The sequence below is a fragment of the Salvelinus alpinus genome, chromosome 4 (assembly GCF_045679555.1).
Source record: "Salvelinus alpinus chromosome 4, SLU_Salpinus.1, whole genome shotgun sequence".
NCBI lineage: Eukaryota > Metazoa > Chordata > Actinopteri > Salmoniformes > Salmonidae > Salvelinus > Salvelinus alpinus.
Window position 1 is genome coordinate 10,431,955 of NC_092089.1, and position 22,905 is coordinate 10,454,859.

The window sequence follows — 22,905 nt, forward strand, 5'->3', positions numbered from 1 at the left end:
ATTCCCTATGTAGGTCACCATATTCCCTATGTAGGGCATTATATTCTCTATGTAGGGCATTATATTCTCTATGTAGGGCACTATATTCAATCAATCAAATGTATTTATAAAGCCCTTCTTACATCAGCCGATGTCACAAAGTTCTGTACAGAAACCCAGCCTTAAACCCCAAACAGCAAGCAATGCAGATGTCGAAGCACGGTGGCTAGGAAAAACTCCCTAGAAAGGCCAGAACCTAGGAAGAAACCTAGAGAGGAAACAGGCTATGAGGGGTGGCCAGTCCTCTTCTGGCTGTCCCGGGTGGAGATTATAACAGAACATGGCCAAGATGTTCAAACGTTCATAGATGACCAGCAGGGTCAGATAATAATAATCACAGTGGTTGTCGAGGGTGCAACAAGTCAGCACCTCAGGAGTAACTGTCAGTTGGCTTTTCATAGTGTTGTGGAAAATCGTCTCAAAAATATAATGCTGACAAGAACTTGTGAAATCAATTTAGGCTTTTAATACAGAGCATTGCCAGCCGGAATGTCCCGCGGAACACACACTTTCCCAGAACTACAGCTCCTATATTTATACACACATAGTATTATGTCCATCCCTTATGCAAATGAAGTTTTCCTTTCTGAAGTCATTCACCACCATTATCTTTTAGTTCAAGCTTCCTACTTGTTCACGCCCAATAACACCATCTGCTTTCAATTAGTTTATAATGGTGGCCGGACCCTCTATCTTAGTGTGTCAGCAGATTCTGTGTCTCTTGCTTTCATTAATAAATCAATGTACTCTTTGTTCTGTTCTCCCCTATCCTTAGTGTGTCCAATTGTCTTAGGCGCCTATGTGTCTGGTCAGTATGCACTTAATGGAATCAGCAGACTATGTGTCTCTTCTAGCAGTAGTGTGTCAATCTACTCTTTGTTCTGTTCTCCCCTATCCTCAGTGTGTCCAATTGTCTTAGGCGCCTATGTGTCTGGTATGTATGCACTTAATGGAATCAGCAGACTATGTCTATTGTGTTCAGTTGCCTATTTTTAATGTTCAGCTAGCTTATACATCTATGTGCTGTCCTATACGTATATATGTTATATATGTATCTCATGTACTCCTACAATAGCCGATCATTCAGAGTTAGAGACAGCCGTTGCGGTAGAGAGAGAGAGAGTCGAAAACAGCAGGTCCAGGACAGGTAGCACGTCCAGTGAACAGGTCAGGGTTCCATAGCTGCAGGCAGAACAGTTGAAACTGGAGCCGCAGCATGACCAGGTGGACTGGGGACAGCAAGGAGTCATCAGGTCAGGTAGTCCTGAGGCATGGTCCTAGGGCTCAGGTCCTCCGAGAGAAGAGAGAGAAAAAGAGAGCATACTTAAATTCACACAGGACACCGGATAAGACAGGAGAAATACTACAGATATAAGACTGACCATAGCCCCCCGACACAAACTATTGCAGCATAAATACTGGAGGCTGAGACGAGGGGTCAGGAGACACTGTGGCCCCATCCGATGATACCCCCGGACAGGGCCAAACAGGCAGGATATAACCCCACCCACTTTGCCAAAGCACAGCCCCCACACCACTAGAGGGATATCTTCAACCACCAACTTACTACCCTGAGACAAGGCCGAGTATAGTCCACGAAGATCTCCGCCACGGCACGAACCCAAGGGGGGCGCCAACCCGGACAGGAAGATCACGTCAGAGACTCAACCCACTCAAGTGACGCACCCCTCCTAGGGATGGCATGGAAGAGGGTTAAAGGCAGAGAATCCCAGTGGAGAGAGGGGAACCGGCCAGGCAGAGACAGCAAGGGCGGTTCGTTGCTCCAGAGCCTTTCCGTTCACCTTCACACTCCTGGGCCAGACTACACTCAATCATATGACCTACTGAAGAGATGAGTCTTCAATAAAGACTTAAAGGTTGAGACCGAGTCTGCGTCTCTCACATGGGTAGGCAGACCATTCCATAAAAATGGAGCTCTATAGGAGAAAGCCCTGCCTCCAGCTGTTTGCTTAGAAATTCTAGGGACAATAAGGAGGCCTGCGTCTTGTGACCGTAGCGTACGTGTAGGTATGTACGGCAGGACCAAATCGGAAAGATAGGTAGGAGCAAGCCCATGTAATGCTTTGTAGGTTAGCAGTAAAACCTTGAAATCAGCCCTAGCCTTAACAGGAAGCCAGTGTAGAGAGGCTAGCACTGGAGTAATATGATCACGTTATTTGGTTCTAGTCAAGATTCTAGCAGCAGTGTTTAGCACTAACTTAAGTTTATTTAGTGCTTTATACGGGTAGCCGGAAAGTAGAGCATTGCAGTAGTCTAATCTAGAAGTGACAAAAGCATGGATAAATTTTTCTGCATCATTTTTGGAACGAAAGTTTCTGATTTTTTGCAATGTTACGTAGATGGTAAAAAGCTGTCCTATCAAGATGAATGGTCAGATCCAACAGAAGATCTCTTTGTTTCTTGGGACCTTAGAACTAGCATCTCTGTTTTGTCCGAGTTTAAAAGTAAAACATCTGCCGTCATCCACTTCCTTATGTCTGAAACACAGGCTTCCAGGGAGGGAATTTTGGGGCTTCACCATGTTTCATTGAAATGTACATGTTTCATTGAAATGTGTGTCGTCCGCATAGCAGTGAAAGTTAACATTATGTTTCCGAATGACATCACCAAGAGGTAGAATATACAGTGAAAACAATAGCGGTCCTAAAACGGAGCCTTGAGGAACACCGGAATTTAGAGTTGATTTGTCAGAAGACAAACCATCCACAGAGACAAACTGATATCTTTCCAACAGATAAGATCTAAACCAGGCCAGAACTTGTCCGTGTAGACCAATTTGGGTTTCCAATCTCTCCAAAAGAATGTGGTGATCGATGGTATCAAAAGCAGCACTAAGGTCTGGGAGCGCGAGGACAGATGCAGAGCCTCGGTCTGACGCCATTAAAAGGTCATTTACCCCCTTCACGAGTGCCGTCTCAGTGCTATGATGGGGTCTAAAACCAGACTGAAGCGTTTCGTATACATTGTTTGTCTTCAGGAAGGCAGTGAGTTGCTGTGCAACAGCTTTTTCAAAACATTTTGAGAGGAATGGGAGATTCGACATAGGCCGATAGTTTTTTATTCCCTGTGTAGGGCACTTTATTCCCTATGTAGGGCACTATATTCCCTATTTAGTGTACCCTATTCCCCATGTAGAGCACTTTATTCCCTATGTAGGGCACTATATTCCCTATGTAGTGTACCCTATTCCCCATGTAGTGCACTATATTCCCTATTTAGTGTACCCTATTCCCCATGTAGAGCACTTTATTCCCTATGTAGGGGACTATATTCCCTATTTAGTATACCCTATTCCCCATGTAGGGCACTTTATTCCCTATGTAGGGCACTATATTCCCTATGTAGGGCACTTTATTCCCTATGTAGGGCACTATATTCCCTATGTAGGGCACTTTATTCCCTATGTAGGGCACTATATTCCCTATTTAGTGTACCCTATTCCCCATGTAGGGCACTATATTCCCCATGTAGGGCACTTTATTCCCTATGTAGGGCACTATATTCCCTATTTAGTGTACCCTATTCCCCATGTAGGGCACTTTATTCCCTATGTAGGGCACTATATTCCCTATGTAGTGTACCCTATTCCCCATGTAGTGCACTATATTCCCTATTTAGTGTACCCTATTCCTGTCACGATCGTGTGGAGGATTGACGGACCAAAACGCAGCATTAGGAAAATAAGCCATCTTCCTTTTTATTATGAAGAAGGAGAACCAAAAACAAAACACTATTACAAAACTAACAAAACAAACAAACGACCGTGAAGCTATGAACGTAGTGCACATACAGGCTACAAACGTATAACATAGACAATTACCCACATCAAACGAAAGCCTATGGCTACCCTAAATATGGCTCCCAATCAGAGACAACAGAAATCAGCTGTCTCTAATTGGGAACCCATTCAGGCAACCATAGACTCTCCTAGACAACTACACCAACATAGACACAGCTAGACACATACACTCAACACAAACCCATACACTACACCCAACACCCCCTTTACCATATAACCACCCAAAACCGATAAAACACAAACATTCCCCATGTCACACCCTGACCTAACTAAAATAATAAAGAAAACAAAGAATACTAAGGCCAGGGTGTGACATAACCCCCCCCTTAAGGTGCGAACTCCGGGCGCACCAGCACACAGTCTAGGGGAGGGTCTGGGTGGGCTTCCTTCCACGGTGGCGGCTCCGGCACTGGTCGTGGTCCCCACCCCACCACAGTCACTAACCGCCTCCTTAGCTTCCTCCAAATGACCCCCCTCCACATTAACCCCACTGAATAAAGGGGCAGTTCCGGACTAAGGGGCAGCTCCGGACTAAGGGGCAGCTCCGGACTAATGGCCAGCTCCGGACTAATGGCCAGCTCCGGACTAAGGGGCAGTACCAGGGTAAGGGGCAGCACCAGGATAAGGGAGAGCACCAGGATAAGGGGCAGCTCCGGACTGAGGAACGGCAGCTCCGGACTGAGGGACTGCAGCTCCGGACTGAGGGACTGCAGCTCCGGACTGAGGGACTGCAGCTCCGGACTGAGGGACTGCAGCTCCGGACTGAGGGACTGCAGCTCCGGACTGAGGGACGGCAGCTCCGGACTGAGGGGCGGCCCATGGCTGGCTGACGGATCTGGCTGCTCATGGCTGGCTGACGGATCTGGCTGCTCATGGCTGGCTGACGGATCTGGCTGCTCATGGCTGGCTGACGGATCTGGCTGCTCATGGCTGGCTGACGGTTCTGGCTGCTCATGGCTGGCTGACGGATCTGGCTGCTCATGGCTGGCTGACGGATCTGGCTGCTCATGGCTGGCTGACGGCTCTGGCAGATCCTGTCTGGTTGGCGGCTCTGGCAGATCCTGTCTGGTTGGCGGCTCTGGCAGATCCTGTCTGGTTGGCGGCTCTGGCAGATCCTGTCTGGTTGGCGGCTCTGGCAGATCCTGTCTGGTTGGCGGCTCTGGCAGATCCTGTCTGGTTGGCGGCTCTGGCAGATCCTGTCTGACGAATGGCTCTAGCGGCTCCTGACTGACGAACGGCTCTGACGGCTCGGGACAGACGGGCGGCTCTAATGGCTCGGGGCAGACGGATGGCTCAGATGGTGCTGGGTAGACGGATGGCTCAGATGGCGCTGGGTAGACGGATGGCTCAGATGGCGCTTGGCAGACGGGCAGTTCAGGCATCGCTGTGCAGACGGCAGATTCTTGCCGGCTGAGGCGCACTGTAGGCCTGGTGCGTGGTGCCGGAACTGGTGGTACCGGGCTGGGGACACGCATCTCAGGGCTAGTGCGGGGAGAAGGAACAGGGCATACTGGACCCTGGGAGCGCACATTAGGCCTAGTGCGTGGTGCCGGAACTGGTGGTACCGGACTGGGGACACGCATCTCAGGGCTAGTGCGGGGAGCAGCAACAGGACGCACAGGACTCTGGGGACACACAGGAGGCTTGTTGCGTGGTTTAGGCACTGGTGGTAAAGGGCTGGAGACACGCACCATAGGGCTAGTGCGTGGAGGAGGCACTGGTGGTACTGGGTAGGGGCGGGGAGGTGGCGCCGGAAAAACCGGACCGTGCATGCGTACTGGCTCCCTTGAGCACTGAGCCTGCCCAACCCTACCTGGTTGTATGCTCCCCGTCGCCTGACCAGTGCGGGGAGGTGGAATAACCCGCACCGGGCTATGTAGGCGAACCGGGGACACCATGCGTAAGGCTGGTGCCATGTACGCCGGCCCGAGGAGACGCACTGGTGACCAGATGCGTTGGGCCGGCTTCATGACATACGGCTCAACGCTCAATCTAGCCCGGCCGATACGTGGAGCTGGAATGTACCGAACCGGGCTATGCACGCGTACAGGAGACACCGTGCGCTCTACTGCGTAACACGGTGTCTGCCCGTACTCTCGCTCTCCACGGTAAGTACAGGGAGTAGGCGCAGGTTTCCTACCTGACTTCGCCACACTCCCTTTAAGGCCCCCCCCAAGAAATTTTTGGGTTGTACTCACGGGCTTCCAGCCTTGTTTCCGTGCTGCCTCCTCATATCGCCTCCTCTCGGCTTTAGCTGCCTCCAGCTCTTCACGAGGAAGGCGATATTCTCCCGGTTGTGCCCAAGGCCCCTTACCATCCAGTATCTCCTCCCATGTCCAAGAATCCTGTGTAGGTGGGTCCTGTTGCCGCTTTACATGCCGCTTGGTCCTGTATTGGTGGGTAATTCTGTCACGATCGTGTGGAGGATTGACGGACCAAAACGCAGCATTAGGAAAATAAGCCATCTTCCTTTTTATTATGAAGAAGGAGAACCAAAAACAAAACACTATTACAAAACTAACAAAACAAACAAACGACCGTGAAGCTATGAACGTAGTGCACATACAGGCTACAAACGTATAACATAGACAATTACCCACATCAAACGAAAGCCTATGGCTACCCTAAATATGGCTCCCAATCAGAGACAACAGAAATCAGCTGTCTCTAATTGGGAACCCATTCAGGCAACCATAGACTCTCCTAGACAACTACACCAACATAGACACAGCTAGACACATACACTCAACACAAACCCATACACTACACCCAACACCCCCTTTACCATATAACCACCCAAAACCGATAAAACACAAACATTCCCCATGTCACACCCTGACCTAACTAAAATAATAAAGAAAACAAAGAATACTAAGGCCAGGGTGTGACAATTCCCCATGTAGAGCACTTTATTCCCTATGTAGGGGACTATATTCCCTATTTAGTGTACCCTATTCCCCATGTAGGGCACTTTATTCCCTATGTAGTGCACTTTATTCCCTATGTAGGGCACTATATTCCCTATTTAGTGTACCCTATTCCCCATGTAGAGCACTTTAATCCCTATGTAGGGGACTATATTCCCTATTTAGTGTACCCTATTCCCCATGTAGAGCACTTTATTCCCTGTGTAGGGCACTTTATTCCCTATGTAGGGCACTATATTCCCTATGTAGTGTACCCTATTCCCCATGTAGGGCACTATATTCCCTATGTAGGGCACTATATTGTCTATGTAGTGTACCCTATTCCCCATGTAGGGCACTATATTCCCTATGTAGGGCACTATATTGACCATATATGTAATGACAAACAAACAAACAAACAAACAAACAACATATGTGTACGTTTCCTCAAAAAGTTGCTGTTGGTTGTTTGTTGTTGTGACACAGCTTTTCAACAGAATACATTTCACGGCTTTGTAAATATTCTCAAATCTCTCTCTCTCTCTCTCTCTGTGTGTGAAGGGTTTAATGGCTGCCTGCCACTCTGCGTGAGGTGAGCGCTCCTTCCCTAGAATACAGAAACGGATAATCCATCAATAAAATATGGAGAGGGTTTATGGACACGGGGTCGGGAGTCTTCCTCTGCTGCCTCGTCACTTTTAGACACATTCAGACTGTAATTCAACAGACACATTCAGACTGTAATTCAACAGACACATTCAGACTGTAATTCAACAGACACAGACTGTAATACAACAGACACATTCAGACAGTAATTCAACAGACACATTTAGACTGTATTTCAACAGACACAGACTGTATTTCAACAGACACATTTAGACTGTAATTCAAAAGACACATTAAGACTGTATTTCAACAGACACAGACTGTATTTCAACAGACACAGACTGTATTTCAACAGACACAGGCTGTATTTCAACAGACACATTCAGACTGTAATTCAACAGACACATTCAGACTGTATTTCAACAGACACATTTAGACTGTAATTCAACAGACACATTCAGACTGTATTTCAACAGACACATTCAGACTGTAATTCAACAGACACATTCAGACTGTATTTCAACAGACACATTCAGACTGTAATTCAACAGACACATTCAGACTGTAATTCAACAGACACATTCAGACTGTAATTCAACAGACACATTTAGACTGTATTTCAACAGACACAGACTGTAATTCAACAGACACATTCAGACTGTAATTCAACAGACACATTCAGACTGTAATTCAACAGACACATTTAGACTGTATTTCAACAGACACATTCAGACTGTAATTCAACAGACACATTTAGACTGTAATTCAACAGACACATTTAGACTGTATTTCAACAGACACATTTTGACTGTAATTCAACAGACACATTCAGACTGTAATTCAACAGACACAGACTGTATTTCAACAGACACATTTAGACTGTATTTCAACAGACACAGACTGTATTTCAACAGACACATTCAGACTGTAATTCAACAGACACATTCAGACTGTATTTCAACAGACACAGACTGTAATTCAACAGACACAGACTATATTTCAACAGACACATTTAGACTGTATTTCAACAGACACAGACTGTAATTCAACAGACACAGACTCTAATTCAACAGACACATTCAGACTGTAATTCAACAGACACATTTTAGACTGTATTTCAACAGACACATTCAGACTGTATTTCAACAGACACATTTAGACTGTATTTCAACAGACACAGACTCTAATTCAACAGACACATTCAGACTGTAATTCAACAGACACATTTTAGACTGTATTTCAACAGACACATTCAGACTGTATTTCAACAGACACATTTAGACTGTATTTCAACAGACACAGACTGTATTTCAACAGACACAGACTGTATTTCAACAGACACATTCAGACTGTATATATTCAGTTGTTTCAACTGGATCCTTTCGTCAAATGAAAACCTTCTCCATCTTTACGTTGTTGTGATTCACACCAGAGGGGAGTTGTCATGTGTTCCTCCACTTCGGTTTGATTCCAGGTCACATCTTTACGTTGTTGTGATTCACACCAGAGGGGAGTTGTCCTGTGTTCCTCCACTTCGGTTTGATTCCAGGTCACATCTTTACGTTGTTGTGATTCACACCAGAGGGGAGTTGTCATGTGTTCCTCCACTTCGGTTTGATTCCAGGTCACATCTTTACGTTGTTGTGATTCACACCAGAGGGGAGTTGTCCTGTGTTCCTCCACTTCGGTTTGATTCCAGGTCACATCTTTACGTTGTTGTGATTCACACCAGAGGGGAGTTGTCATGTGTTCCTCCACTTCGGTTTGATTCCAGGTCACATCTTTACGTTGTTGTGATTCACACCAGAGGGGAGTTGTCCTGTGTTCCTCCACTTCGGTTTGATTCCAGGTCACATCTTTACGTTGTTGTGATTCACACCAGAGGGGAGTTGTCCTGTGTTCCTCCACTTCGGTTTGATTCCAGGTCACATCTTTACGTTGTTGTGATTCACACCAGAGGGGAGTTGTCATGTGTTCCTCCACTTCGGTTTGATTCCAGGTCACATCTTTACGTTGTTGTGATTCACACCAGAGGGGAGTTGTCCTGTGTTCCTCCACTTCGGTTTGATTCCAGGTCACATCTTTACGTTGTTGTGATTCACACCAGAGGGGAGTTGTCCTGTGTTCCTCCACTTCGGTTTGATTCCAGGTCACATTGAATGAGTCTCCACAGGGCCTGTATTTCCATTCTACAGTCCTCTAGCTGCTTCTAGATGGACACCGTGGCGCCTCTATCTGTCAGTTAGGTGACTAATTCACAATCACTGCTGGAGTGCTAGGGGGGGGCGTCCCAAAATGGCCTCCTATTCCTTTTGAGTTGGGGGGGCGTCCCAAAATGGCCTCCTATTCCTTTTGAGTTGGGGGGGCGTCCCAAAATGGGCTCCTATTCCTTTTGAGTTGGGGGGCGTCCCAAAATGGCATCCTATTCCTTTTGAGTTGGGGGGCGTCCCAAAATGGCCTCCTATTCCTTTTGAGTTGGGGGGGCGTCCCAAAATGGTCTCCTATTCCTTTTGAGTCGGGGGGGGGGGGGGCGTCCCAAAATGGCCTCCTATTCCTTTTGAGTTGGGGGGGCGTCCCAAAATGGCCTCCTATTCCTTTTGAGTTGTAGGGCACTACATAGGGAGTAGGGTTCTGGTCTAATGTAGTGCACTACATAGGGAATAGGGTTCTGGTCTAATGTAGTGCACTACATAGGGAGTAGGGCTCTGGTCTAATGTAGTGCACTACATAGGGAGTAGGGCTCTGGTCTAATGTAGTGCACTACATAGGGAGTAGGGTGCCATATGGGACTTGTGTTTTATTGAATGTATTTTTGACAGGGACTCAGATGGATGGATGGCAATGGCTGCTCCCCTTGACTCTGTCGTTCCCCATCAACCACCTGCATCATCGCAGCCAAGGCCGTGCCGCCGTGCCGCCACAATGCCAAGCCTCATGGTCTAACGGTCACAGGATCGGCAGCAAATCAACGTCGCCTAGAAGATGGTTTTGAGACCCTCTTTTGTCATCCTGATGTCTTTGGAGAGAGTAGCATGGGGCAGGTGTCATAGGCCTAATGCAGATGAGACTACAATTTGAATCCCACAATACATATTCTGTTTTCCATAGATTTCTAAGCCTCGTACAACCATCCTGATCTCGTCAGCTCTGTTTCTCTAAGTGGAAGGAAATGAGAGAGCAGGATCAGGATGGTGCAATTTGTAAGTCGCTCTGGATAAGAGCGTCTGCTAAATGACTTAAATGTAAATGTAAATGTGCATCAGGCTATACGTTTCCTGCCTCTTGGTGTTATCCACATCAGTTCACATAGCATATACCTCGTGGTGCTCTGCATCCCTGGTGCTACACAAGCATGGCGGTGCTTGCTAATGCTAACCCTGATGCTAACTGACCGTCGATAGCGGTCAGCAGCTAGCTCCACTGGAGTCCTCAGGAAAATATATAGTATTTCACACCCTTTCAGGATACAATACTGTCCACTAATGTCACTGTCTCTTATCAGGACAACTTGGCTTCATCCCCTATGGCACCCTATTCCCTATATAGTGCACTACTTTAGACTATTTCACCCCCCCAGTGAAATCCTGTCTGTCCACTAATGTCACTGTCTCTTATCAGGACAACTTGGCTTCATCCCTAATGGCACCCTATTACCACTAATGTCACTGTTTCCCACTTTGTGCCTTTCGTGTGAGGAATTGAGACACTGCCGTCTGCAGATAGGCTGGAGCTAGGAGCTAAACTGCCCTAAAACTATTTCCATTTATGCACTTAAAACAATCCATGAAGGATTGTGTGGAAAATGAGGAAAATGACCCAATTGTAAACATCACATTCTACCATTGATTCAACATTCAAAACCCCCATTCAGAATTGAATGGCTGTTGCAATCAATATTACCTCCCTCTACGTTTAGTTAAATGTCCCATCAGTACTAACACAACATAATGTATATTTAAAATGTGTGCATCACTACAAATTACCTCAATCCGGCCCAGCAGCTGACAATTAAAGCCCCATTTGGCAGCTCTGATAAGGGAAGGGCGACGTTGACCCTGGCAGCATCTGAATTACATATTGGCTTCTGCATGTAATTACCAGCCTGGTCTCATAGGCTAGACGTAACATAGTACGTGTAAAACCAAGACACTCCAATTACTATGATGTGTTACCTTTGGTCTGGTTACATAAGGGGGCGGCAGGTAAACCTAGTGGTTAGAGCATTAGGCCAGTAACAGAAAGGTTGCTGGATCGAATCCCCGAGCTGACAAGGTAAAAATCTGTCGTTCTGCCCCCTGAACAAGGCAGTTAACCCACTGTTCCCCGGTAGGACGTCATTGTAAATAAGAATTTGTTCTTAAAACTGACTTTCCTAGTTAAATAAAGGTTACATTTTTTAAATTTTAAATAAGATACAAGGTTACTTAAGGCATAAACAAAAGGAGTGTAGGTGGAGGGGTACCCATACATCTAGCAGCCCAAAGGTTGGTATTTGAATCTCATCACAGACAACATGAGTATTTTAGCTAATTAGCAACTACTTACTACTTTTTAGCGACTTTGCAACTACTTAGCATGTCAGCTAACCCTTCCCCTAACCATAACCAGAACCCTTTGAGCTAACCCTTCCCCTAACCATAACCAGAACCCTTTGAGCTAACCCTTCCCCTAACCATAACTAGAACCCTTTGAGCTAACCCTTCCCCTAACCATAACTAGAACCCTTTGAGCTAACCCTTCCCCTAACCATAACCAGAACCCTTTGAGCTAACCTTTCCCCTAACCATAACCAGAACCCTTTGAGCTAACCCTTCCCCTAACCATAACTAGAACCCTTTGAGCTAACCCTTCCCCTAACCATAACCCTTTAACATAACTTCTAACCTTAACCCTACCCCCTAGCCTAGCTAATGTTAGCCACCTAGCTAATGTTAGCCACCTAGCTAATGTTAGCCACCTAGCTAATGTTAGCCACCTAGCTAATGTTAGCCTCCTAGCTAACGTTAGCCACCTAGCTAACGTTAAATTGGAATTGGTAACATATTGTACGTTTTTGCAAATTCGTAAAATACACAAATTGTAATTCTTAACATATCATACGAAATGGATGATGAACATCTACAAATTAATACATAACATACGAAACGTAACATATCATACTAAATGGATTATCTCGGATTTACGTACAGAATAAAAGGAAATGTTCTGAGACCAGGTTGGTATTACACAGTGAGAAGACTAGCTATGGCTTAACATCCCTGCTGATCCAAATATAGAGATAATGGGCAACCAGACAGAAAATCATTGGCCAGCTACTGTTTACTGTGCCACGTGTTTTTCCTAGAAACCAATCCATTGTATTGGATTGTAATTCTATTTCACTGCTCATTCTGTAAACACCGTCTCTGAGAATGTCACGTTCGCTGGAATAAATGTCAGACCAAGGCACAGCGTATGTTGAGTTCCACATAATTTTTATGATGAAGTGAAACTTAACAAAGACAAATAAACAACAAACAACAAACAAACCGTGACTACAGCGATGCTCAGTGCATTAACTCAAAACACAGTAACACAAACAATATCCCATAACCCACAGGTGGAAAAAAATGCTACTTAAGTATAATCCCCAATTACAGACAACGATTACCAGCTGCCTCTAATTGGGAATCATACAAATCACCAACATAGAAAATAAACCTAGAACCCCACATAGAAATAAATAAACTAGACTAACCCCCCCAGTCACGCCCTGACCTACTCTACCATAGAAAATAAAAGCTCTCTATGGTCAGGACTTGACAGAGCATGTGTGTCGTTAAGGGGCTGGTTTCCCGGAGACAGATTAAGCCTAGTCCTGACTTGGACTAAAAACGCATGGTCAGTGGAAAATGTTCATTGAATATCTTTTCAGTCCAGTACTAACTTCCTGTGTGTCAACAAAATTAGCTGAACTGGTGCTGTGGGTCAGCTGTTTGTTCACCTGCACCCAGCAATTGCAAATAACCCATCCACAACCACCAGACTATACGTGATAAAGTGAAAATCATAAGGTCCACATTTGACCCTAAACCCACTAATATAGAAAATACGCTGTAGGCTACAGTCACAGACAGGTGTGTCGACAGGGGGTGGGATTTATTTAGCCTGGTTTAGAGGTTTCTGCTTATCATTTCTTATAAACGCTTTATTAGTTAGTCAACTTGTCTATAGTTAGATACATGTAGCTCTCTCTTCTGTCATTATACGTTGCCCTAGAAGACTAAAGAAACAATTGCTCACCAGGAATAATGTAATAATTTATAGAATGAATGTTTCAATCTAGTTGACAATGGACGTTCAGGGACCAGGGAGAAAATGTATTAACTAATACAAATTAAGGGAAAGATTTTCTGTGCAAAGTTTCCAAATGACATCAGTTTGACCGATGGTAAAGGAAGTAGAAAGCTGTGAAAACAACCAGCCAACATGTTACTGATCAGGATTCAGTTCTGCTCGGATACATATTTTATGTGGTTGAAACGCTATCAGCTTTTATGATGCTGATAAAGATAGCACCTGTGATGTCGATTAACGCCCCGCATCTGTCACGACTTCTACCGAAGTTGGTTCCTCTCCTTGTTCGGGCGGTGTTCGGCGGTCGACGTCACCGGTCTTCTAGCCATCGCCGATCCATTTTTTCATGTTCCATTTGTTTTGTCTTATTTTCGCACTCACCTGGTTTCAATTCCCTAAATTACATGTTGTATATTTTCCCCTCTGTTTTCCCCCATGTCCTTGTCGGGAATTGTTCGTTGTATGTATTGGTGCCAAGTATGTTATGGTTTGCGACGTTTTTTTTCTTCTCCCATGTTCTTTATTTTGTATGTTGGTTTTCGGAGTTTGTCAGCATTTATTAAACAACTCCGTTTATACGAATTTCGTTCTCCTGCGTATGACTTCCCTGCCACCAGTACGCACCCCCTTACAGCATCTCTCTGATTCAGAGGGGTGGGGTTAAATACGGAAGACACATTTCAGTTGAATGTATTCAGTTGTACTACTGACTGGCTATCCCCACTTTTCCCTTTAACTTTCCTCTACAGAAGTAGACTATCTAACTGAGCATTCACATTATCTCAAGATGCTGAAAGAAAGAAATCCTATTTCTCCACTCCTGTTCCCAAGTCAAAATGTAGCCTACGTTTTGGTGGATCATTTTAATGCAAGAAATGCTTAATTCTGCAGGTGTTAATGTGAAGGCTCTGTGAGAGGTTATAGACCTACAGTCAGTGTCCAGATGTCAGTTTCCATTTAACCATCTGAACAGTAGGTTACAGTTCCCTTTGACGTGCCATAGGCCTGTTTGAAGTCCCCGTCTTGTGACTGTTGAATTTGTAGGCTACAGTTCCCTTTGACGTGCCATAGGCCTGTTTGAAGTACCCGTCTTGTGACTGTTGAATTTGTAGGCTACAGTCCCATTTAATTTTTTAACCTTTATTTAACTAGGCAAGTCAGTTAAGAACAAATTCTTATTTACAATGACGGCATACCGGGGAACAGTGGGTTAACTGCCTTATTCAGGGGCAGAACGACAGATTTTTACCTTGTCAGCTCGGGGATTTGATCTTTCAACCTTTTGGTTTCTAGTCCAACGCACTAACCACTAACCACTAACCACTAGGCTACATGCCCGCTACAGTTCCCTTTGACGTGCCATAGGCCTGTTTGAAGTCCCAGTCTTGTGACTGTTGAATTTGTAGGCTACAGTTCCATTTGATGTGCCATAGGCCTGTTTGAAGTCCCCGTCTTGTGACTGTTGAAGGCTACAGTTCCCTTTGACGTGCCATAGGCCTGTTTGAAGTCCCAGTCTTGTGACTGTTGAATTTGTAGGCTACAGTTCCATTTGATGTGCCATAGGCCTGTTTGAAGTCCCCGTCTTGTGACTGTTGAAGGCTACAGTTCCCTTTGACGTGCCATAGGCCTGTTTGAAGTCCCCGTCTTGTGACTGTTGAAGGCTACAGCGCCTCACAATCATCACATCATAACACAGCTGCTATCATCCTCTTTTACCACGTCACCTGATCTTTCCCAAACATTACTGTTCTGGTCCTCCCTTCTCTTTAATTTCAACTCTCCATTTCACAGCTTTTCTATTCATGAATTAAACTCCTACATTGTCCTTTTTGCCTCCATGGTCCGTGGATCAACCTTCTCTTTCTGCCCGTTCCCAAAAGCATTTGACGATTGGCTTGTAGGCTATTTGGCGTGCATACAGTTAGGCTTAGGTTTATGCCCTAATGCCAGATATCCTAAAATAATGTAAGAAAAACCTCAATGTAGCCTATAGATATAAATCGCACAAGAATGATACATTTATGGATTTTTTAAGGTATTGTTTTGTCTTTATTCAACCCGTCACCCACCCACCTTTCATTCACACAATGTTTCATGACCCTAAAGCTGCCTGCCACACAGGTTATGAGTCAACCTGCACATCACAACCAACCACATAAAAAAAAAATATAAAATGTAATAAACGGAATTAGGATGCATATGTAACAGAAGTTGTTTGGTGAACCCTGCTCGTGTGAAACACTCGCCCAAGACCTGAAGACTTACGTCACACAGGGCCTCAGCTCAGTGGGCTAACACAGTTTAGTGGCATGCAGGAGTCCCAGCAGTCCTCTGTGGTAAACAAGTTCACTGGGGGTGAAAGAGGAGAGAGAGAGGGATGGAAGGAAGGTTGGGCCCGAGGAGGAATAGGGAGGAGAGGAAGGAGGAGATGAGGAATAGGGAGGAAAGGAAGGAGGAGAGGAAGGAGGAGTGGAGGAGGAATAGGGAGGAGAGGAAGGAGGAAAGGAGGAGAGGAAGGAGGAGGAATAGGGAGGAGAGGAGGAGAGGAAGGAGGAGTGGAGGAGGAATAAGGAGGAGGAATAGGGAGGAGAGGAAGGAGGAGAGGAGGAGGAGGACTTGTCTTTGATCAGTGGACCATAGGAGGAGCACCCGCTGTCCACCGAACACAGACCCTGCTCCACAGCTCCCGAGGAACGCAGTTCAAATTCCTCTTACGCTCACTCCCTGTCCGTGTCCCAAATGGCACCCTATTCCCTATATAGTGCACTACTTTGGACCAGAGCCCTGGTCTGAAACCCTATGGGCTCTGGTCAAAAGTAGTGCACTATATAGGGAATAGGGTGCCATTTGGGATACAGACAACTCCTGTCTCTCTGCTCTGCAGAATCACTTCTCGTCTTTCCAACCTCTTTCAGACCACAGCAGCTGTGAAAACAGTTCAGGAGGACATGCCTCAAGACTACAAGCCGAAGATTTATAAGTGACATAACTAAAGCTGATATATGAAGTAGTCAGCCGTCTCCTGAAAACAACACGAGCGTTGGTAATATCAGCCTGCGGATAATGTATACGACAGAATAAATGTGCCATTCACAGTGTGCCGGTGGAGCTAGCAGTAACCTGCACCTTTGCAGAACACCGCCAATGTAACAGTATAACTTTACGTCCGTCCCCTCGCCCCGGGCGCGAACCAGGGACCCTCTGCACACATCAACAACAGTCACCCACGAAGCATCGTTACCCATCGCTCCACAAAAGCCTCAGGAACCACTACTTCAAGGACTCAGAGCAAGTGACGTCACCGATTGAAAGGCTATTAGCGCGCACCACCGCTAACTAGCTAGCCATTTCACATCCGTTACACCAACCAATTCAGCCGTAGTGTATGCTGCTCTGCTGTGACATGGGTCATCCTGTCTTCAATGCAGAGTACCTCAAAGGCCAATCAGAATAGTGAGATTAAGGGGGGTGTCAGAGGTTGTGCTGAAAGGAACAACAGTGTGTGACTCTACAGTGTGTGACAGTTACAGTGTGTGACTCCTTGCCCTGCAAGGAGAGATGCAAAGCACTTTTTGCAATATTGTGCAAGTGTAGCAGATGGGAAGTTCACTCCTCAGCCTGAATGGCTCCAATAACTAGCTTTTCGGTGACGACTGGGTAAGACCCCTCAGGAGGGTGGTCAGTCACTGTGTGTTTGTGAGGCAGAGGTCCTAGGTTTGAGCCCCAGTATGAGCAGAAATCAAAAGGAAGCAGTTTTGTCAGTAAACTGTAGTTGCATAAAGAATACATGAGAATATAGTCCTAGATTGTGCATTCTATCAGGTGGATGAATGAAAATGAGTTATAAATGTTTGTTTGTTAGTAGTGGTCAAACCAAAACGTGCTGTTAATTAAATGAGATATATGGAAAATAACAGCAATACAATAGAGAAACCATGCCATGCATCTCTAACCGCTAGGTCAGGTTACTCTCGGCGGGTCTCTAGTTGTGAATGGGATGCGGAAGCCCCGCCTGTTTCGGATATGACGCGAACCAATGGAAAAAGCCCAGTGCATTATGGAAGAACGTCACATCATCAGCAGACGCCGTAGGATTGGAATGCCTCTGTGTGAGATTCACAACAACTCACCAAACATTTTTTACAATTGGGATATGTTACGGATATCTTTCTTTAATGTTCCAAAAATGTATAACAATAATTTCCCGACGCTTCAAGACACTGAGTTGTCTTTCCTTGGACTAGGAGAGTAAAATCAGAGAGAGTGTTGTAGAATGCTGCTAAGTCGTTTTGCTTTCAACTATTTATTGAACTGCAGAAATTCATATGGACCTGAAGGCTAGATAGCAGGCTTGGTACCCTCCAAACTTCTGTTATATCGTTCGTTTGAACCGTGGAATAGTCCGACATGGACGTTATAATGTGGGTCCTGAATCTCTGGATGTTTGGACAAGCTAGCCAAGTTGGCTACATTCTTGTCGCCCTGTGTAGCTAGCTAGCAAACGGTGATTGTGTGCTGCTGGAACGTTAGGCTACAAAGCAAGAAATGTTAAGTGAAAACACCTGCTTCTTTTTCATACCGGCAGATGAAACACTGAAGACGAATTCGCTAATAGCACAAAGAAATGTAAGGTCCGGGTGCCTCTTCAATCCCTAACTTACCAGGAAGGTAGTCTACTCTTCAGTGCTGGAAGATAGCCAATGTTAGCCATAACTATTGACAAGGGGAGAAGTAAATGATCATTATAAATCGCCCACATGCGCTGGATCAGTCGTCGGCTTGGGGAAAGGATTCAGAAGGTGGTGGAAGTGTTGAGCGCTAAACCCTTCCTGGCTGGAGGAAGATGGCGCAGCCTTTCAATTGGAAGTAGTGGTGAGAGGAGTGAAACTTCATCGGGGCTCGTTGGATTTACTAGACATCTCGACCCTGATCGGAGGACACATGCAGGCCAAAAAACGGTACTTAATTCTGTTCTCCGCCGGCGCGTGTCTCATTCTGTTGTTGTACTTCGGAGGGGTGCATGCCCCGCTGTCCAGAAGCAACAACCGGCGTGATGACCGCAGCCTTCATGGATACCACGGGAGCCCCCAGTGGCCCCACTTCTCGGGGTCCCTGCAGCCGTTCAGCCCCTGGGACCAAATGGAGACCGAGGAGTACAACGTTCACATATCGCCACGGCAGAAGAGGGATGTTATTTCGGGAGTTTATAAAGGGAAACGTTGCCGGATGGACTCCTGCTTTGATTTTTCCTTGTGCAAAACCAACGGATTTAAAGTTTACGTTTACCCTCAACAAAAAGGAGAGAAGATGTCGGAGAGTTATCAGAATATTTTATCCTCCATTGAGGCTTCCAGGTTCTATACGTCTGACCCGGGACAGGCTTGTCTGTTCGTTCTGAGTTTGGACACTCTAGACAGGGACATTCTGTCTCCACAGTATGTTCACAACTTCAGAACTAAAGTCCAGAACTTGCATCTGTGGAATAACGGAAAGAATCACCTCATCTTTAACCTCTATTCGGGGACTTGGCCCGACTACACGGAAGATCTGGGCTTCGACTTTGGGCAGGCCATGCTAGCCAAGGCAAGCGTCAGCACAGAGAACTTCAGACCCCATTTCGATGTCTCCATCCCTCTTTTTGGGAAAGAACACCCCAGGACCGGAGGGGAGAGGGGCTATTTAAAATACAACTCTATCCCACCGTACAGGAAATACATGCTTGTGTTCAAGGGGAAACGATACCTCACTGGAATCGGATCAGACACGAGGAATGCGTTATATCACGTCCATAACTCTGAGGACGTGGTGCTGCTCACCACATGTAAACACGGGAAAGACTGGCAGAAACACAAAGATCCCCGCTGTGACCGCGACAACGCCGAATATGACAAGTAAGTACATTACTATTTGTCATGTCCTGTGTAGAGGTCTGTCGTTTTTAGAATTTTCCAGGTACATGTGACGGTGGCAGTGTGACATCACTCACCAGTCTTGGTGTATGGCTGGCGTGGGACACATCAATGGATCAGTGTTGTCTGAGTTTGTTAGGACCAAAGGGGATTTATTAATTTAGTTTATATCGACACAACCCTCATTAATATAATGGAATAACAGTGGTACTGCCCAGCCTAGTTTATAACAGTGGTACTCTCCAGCGTGTTTATAACAGTGATACTGTCCGGCGTGTTTATAACGGTGATACTGTCCAGGGTGTTTATAACAGTGGTACTGTCCAGCGTGTTTATAACAGTGGTACTGTCCAGCGTGTTTATAACAGTGATACTGTCCAGCCTAGTTTATAACAGTGGTACTGTCCAGCGTGTTTATAACAGTGGTACTGCCCAGCGTGTTTATAACAGTGGTACTGTCCAGCGTGTTTATAACAGTGGTACTGTCCAGCCTAGTTTATAACAGTGGTACTGTCCAGCCTAGTTTATAACAGTGGTACTGTCCAGCGTGTTTATAACAGTGGTACTGCCCAGCGTGTTTATAACAGTGGTACTGTCCAGCGTGTTTATAACAGTGGTACTGTCCAGCGTGTTTATAACAGTGGTACTGTCCAGCGTGTTTATAACAGTGGTACTGTCCAGCGTGTTTATAACAGTGGTACTGTCCAGCGTGTTTATAACAGTGGTACTGTCCAGCGTGTTTATAACAGTGATACTGCCCAGCGTGTTTATAACAGTGGTACTGTCCAGCGTGTTTATAACAGTGGTACTGTCCAGCGTGTTTATAACAGTGGTACTGTCCAGCGTGTTTATAACAGTGGTACTGTCCAGCGTGTTTATAACAGTGATACTGTCCAGCGTGTTTATAACAGTGATACTGTCCGGCGTGTTTATAACAGTGGTACTGTCCAGCGTGTTTATAACAGTGGTACTGTCCAGCGTGTTTATAACAGTGGTACTGTCCAGCGTAACAGTGGTACTGTCCAGCCTAGTTTATAACAGTGGTACTGTCCAGCGTGTTTATAACAGTGGTACTGCCCAGCGTGTTTATAACAGTGGTACTGTCCAGCGTGTTTATAACAGTGGTACTGTCCAGCGTGTTTATAACAGTGATACTGTCCAGCGTGTTTATAACAGTGGTACTGCCCAGCGTGTTTATAACAGTGGTACTGTCCAGCGTGTTTATAACAGTGGTACTGCCCGGCGTGTTTATAACAGTGATACTGTCCAGCGTGTTTATAACAGTGGTACTGTCCAGCGTGTTTATAACAGTGGTACTGTCCAGCGTGTTTATAACAGTGGTACTGTCCAGCGTGTTTATAACAGTGATACTGTCCAGCGTGTTTATAACAGTGGTACTGTCCAGCGTGTTTATAACAGTGATACTGTCCAGCGTGTTTATAACAGTGGTACTGTCCGGCGTGTTTATAACAGTGGTACTGTCCAGCGTGTTTATAACAGTGGTACTGTCCGGCGTGTTTATAACAGTGGTACTGTCCGGCGTGTTTATAACAGTGGTACTGTCCGGCGTGTTTATAACAGTGGTACTGTCCGGCGTGTTTATAACAGTGGTACTGTCCAGCGTAACAGTGGTACTGTCCAGCGTGTTTATAACAGTGATACTGTCCAGCGTGTTTATAACAGTGGTACTGTCCAGCGTGTTTATAAGTGGTACTGTCCAGCGTGTTTATAACAGTGGTACTGTCCAGCGTGTTTATAACAGTGATACTGTCCAGCGTGTTTATAACAGTGGTACTGTCCAGCGTGTTTATAACAGTGGTACTGTCCAGCGTGTTTATAACAGTGGTACTGTCCAGCGTGTTTATAACAGTGATACTGGTGTGTTTATAACAGTGATACTGTCCAGCGTGTTTATAACAGTGATACTGTCCAGCGTGTTTATAACAGTGGTACTGTCCAGCGTGTTTATAACAGTGATACTGTCCAGCGTGTTTATAACAGTGATACTGTCCAGCGTGTTTATAACAGTGATACTGTCCAGCGTGTTTATAACAGTGATACTGTCCAGCGTGTTTATAACAGTGATACTGTCCAGCGTGTTTTGTCTTTACCGGTGAGACTCTCCCTGCTTGTTTTAGGTCGTATTGACAAGAACGATGTAGTGTTGAAAGCCAGTTGAAGGCCCACACACTGAAACCAGGAGGCAAACATGTTGAATCTTTGCATCCACGTTTGTCCTCCCTTTTTATTGAACCAGATGGGTCTAATTTCCAGTCAACATCTAGAATTTCCACTGCTAGTCTGATGGTGCTGCTAATGTCAGTCACCGTCTACGATCAGTCAGTCACAGTCAGTCACAGTCAGTCAGTCACAGTCTACGATCAGTCACAGTCTACGATCAGTCACAGTCTACGATCAGTCACAGTCTACGATCAGTCACAGTCTACGATCAGTCACAGTCTACGATCAGTCACAGTCTACGATCAGTCACAGTCTACGATCAGTCACAGTCTACGATCAGTCACAGTCTACGATCAGTCACAGTCTACGATCAGTCACAGTCTACGATCAGTCACAGTCTACGATCAGTCACAGTCTACGATCAGTCAGTCACAGTCTACGATCAGTCAGTCACAGTCTACGATCAGTCAGTCACAGTCTACGATCAGTCGCAGTCTACAATCAGTCGCAGTCTACGATCAGTCAGTCAGTCAAAACCGTCTGAATGGTCATGTTCAGGAAGCCCAGCTTCCTTCCCTGGCGTTAAAACCCGTCTGAATGGACTGACCTGGTCTCTGTTTAGTCAGTGGCCTCCCTGTCCTCCAGACCCTGCAGTACTGTTGTTACTCTGACTGTGGCTCAGCTGGCACACGTTCATCAGGGCACAACGTTTTGAAAACAAAACGAGCTCTTCTTATTGGACAATGTCCTCTTAGTCCCTCCGCCTGTTTTTGAGTCTGTTTTCATTGCGTTTTATGCCTAATGAACACAACCCTGCCCTGTGTGTTGGACTGTGGCTCATTGATGGATTAGTGGGGTAGTCTGGGTACCTTGCCCTGGTGACAGCAGGGAAAGCCTACCTCCCACTGTTGACTCAGTCATTTCCCAGCAGCAGACCCCACTCTGTAGCCGCATCCCAATTGGCCTCCTATTCCCTAGTTAGTGCACTAGTTTTGACCAGGGCTCATAGGTCTCTGGCCCAAAAGTAGTGCCCTATATAGGGAATAGCGAGCAATTTGGGATGCAGACCATGGCCCCTGGAATGCCTCCCCGTGTTCTGTTTAAACTT

At 45.8% G+C, this 22,905-nt stretch overlaps 1 protein-coding gene across 3 annotated transcripts in view; it reads left to right on the forward strand.

The window, feature by feature from the left end:
• The first annotated feature begins 17,758 nt into the window (after nucleotides 1-17,758).
• LOC139572844 (exostosin-1a-like) overlaps nucleotides 17,759-22,905 on the forward strand; it is a 135,394-nt gene continuing 130,247 nt past the window's right edge. For all 3 annotated transcript variants that reach the window (XR_011674500.1, XR_011674501.1, XM_071395654.1), the window contains exon 1: nucleotides 17,759-19,598. Coding sequence is in view for 1 of the 3 variants with exons in the window: in XM_071395654.1 (XP_071251755.1) it covers nucleotides 18,649-19,598 (950 nt within the window). In the remaining 2 variants the exon portion in view is untranslated. The remainder of the gene's footprint in view (nucleotides 19,599-22,905) is intronic.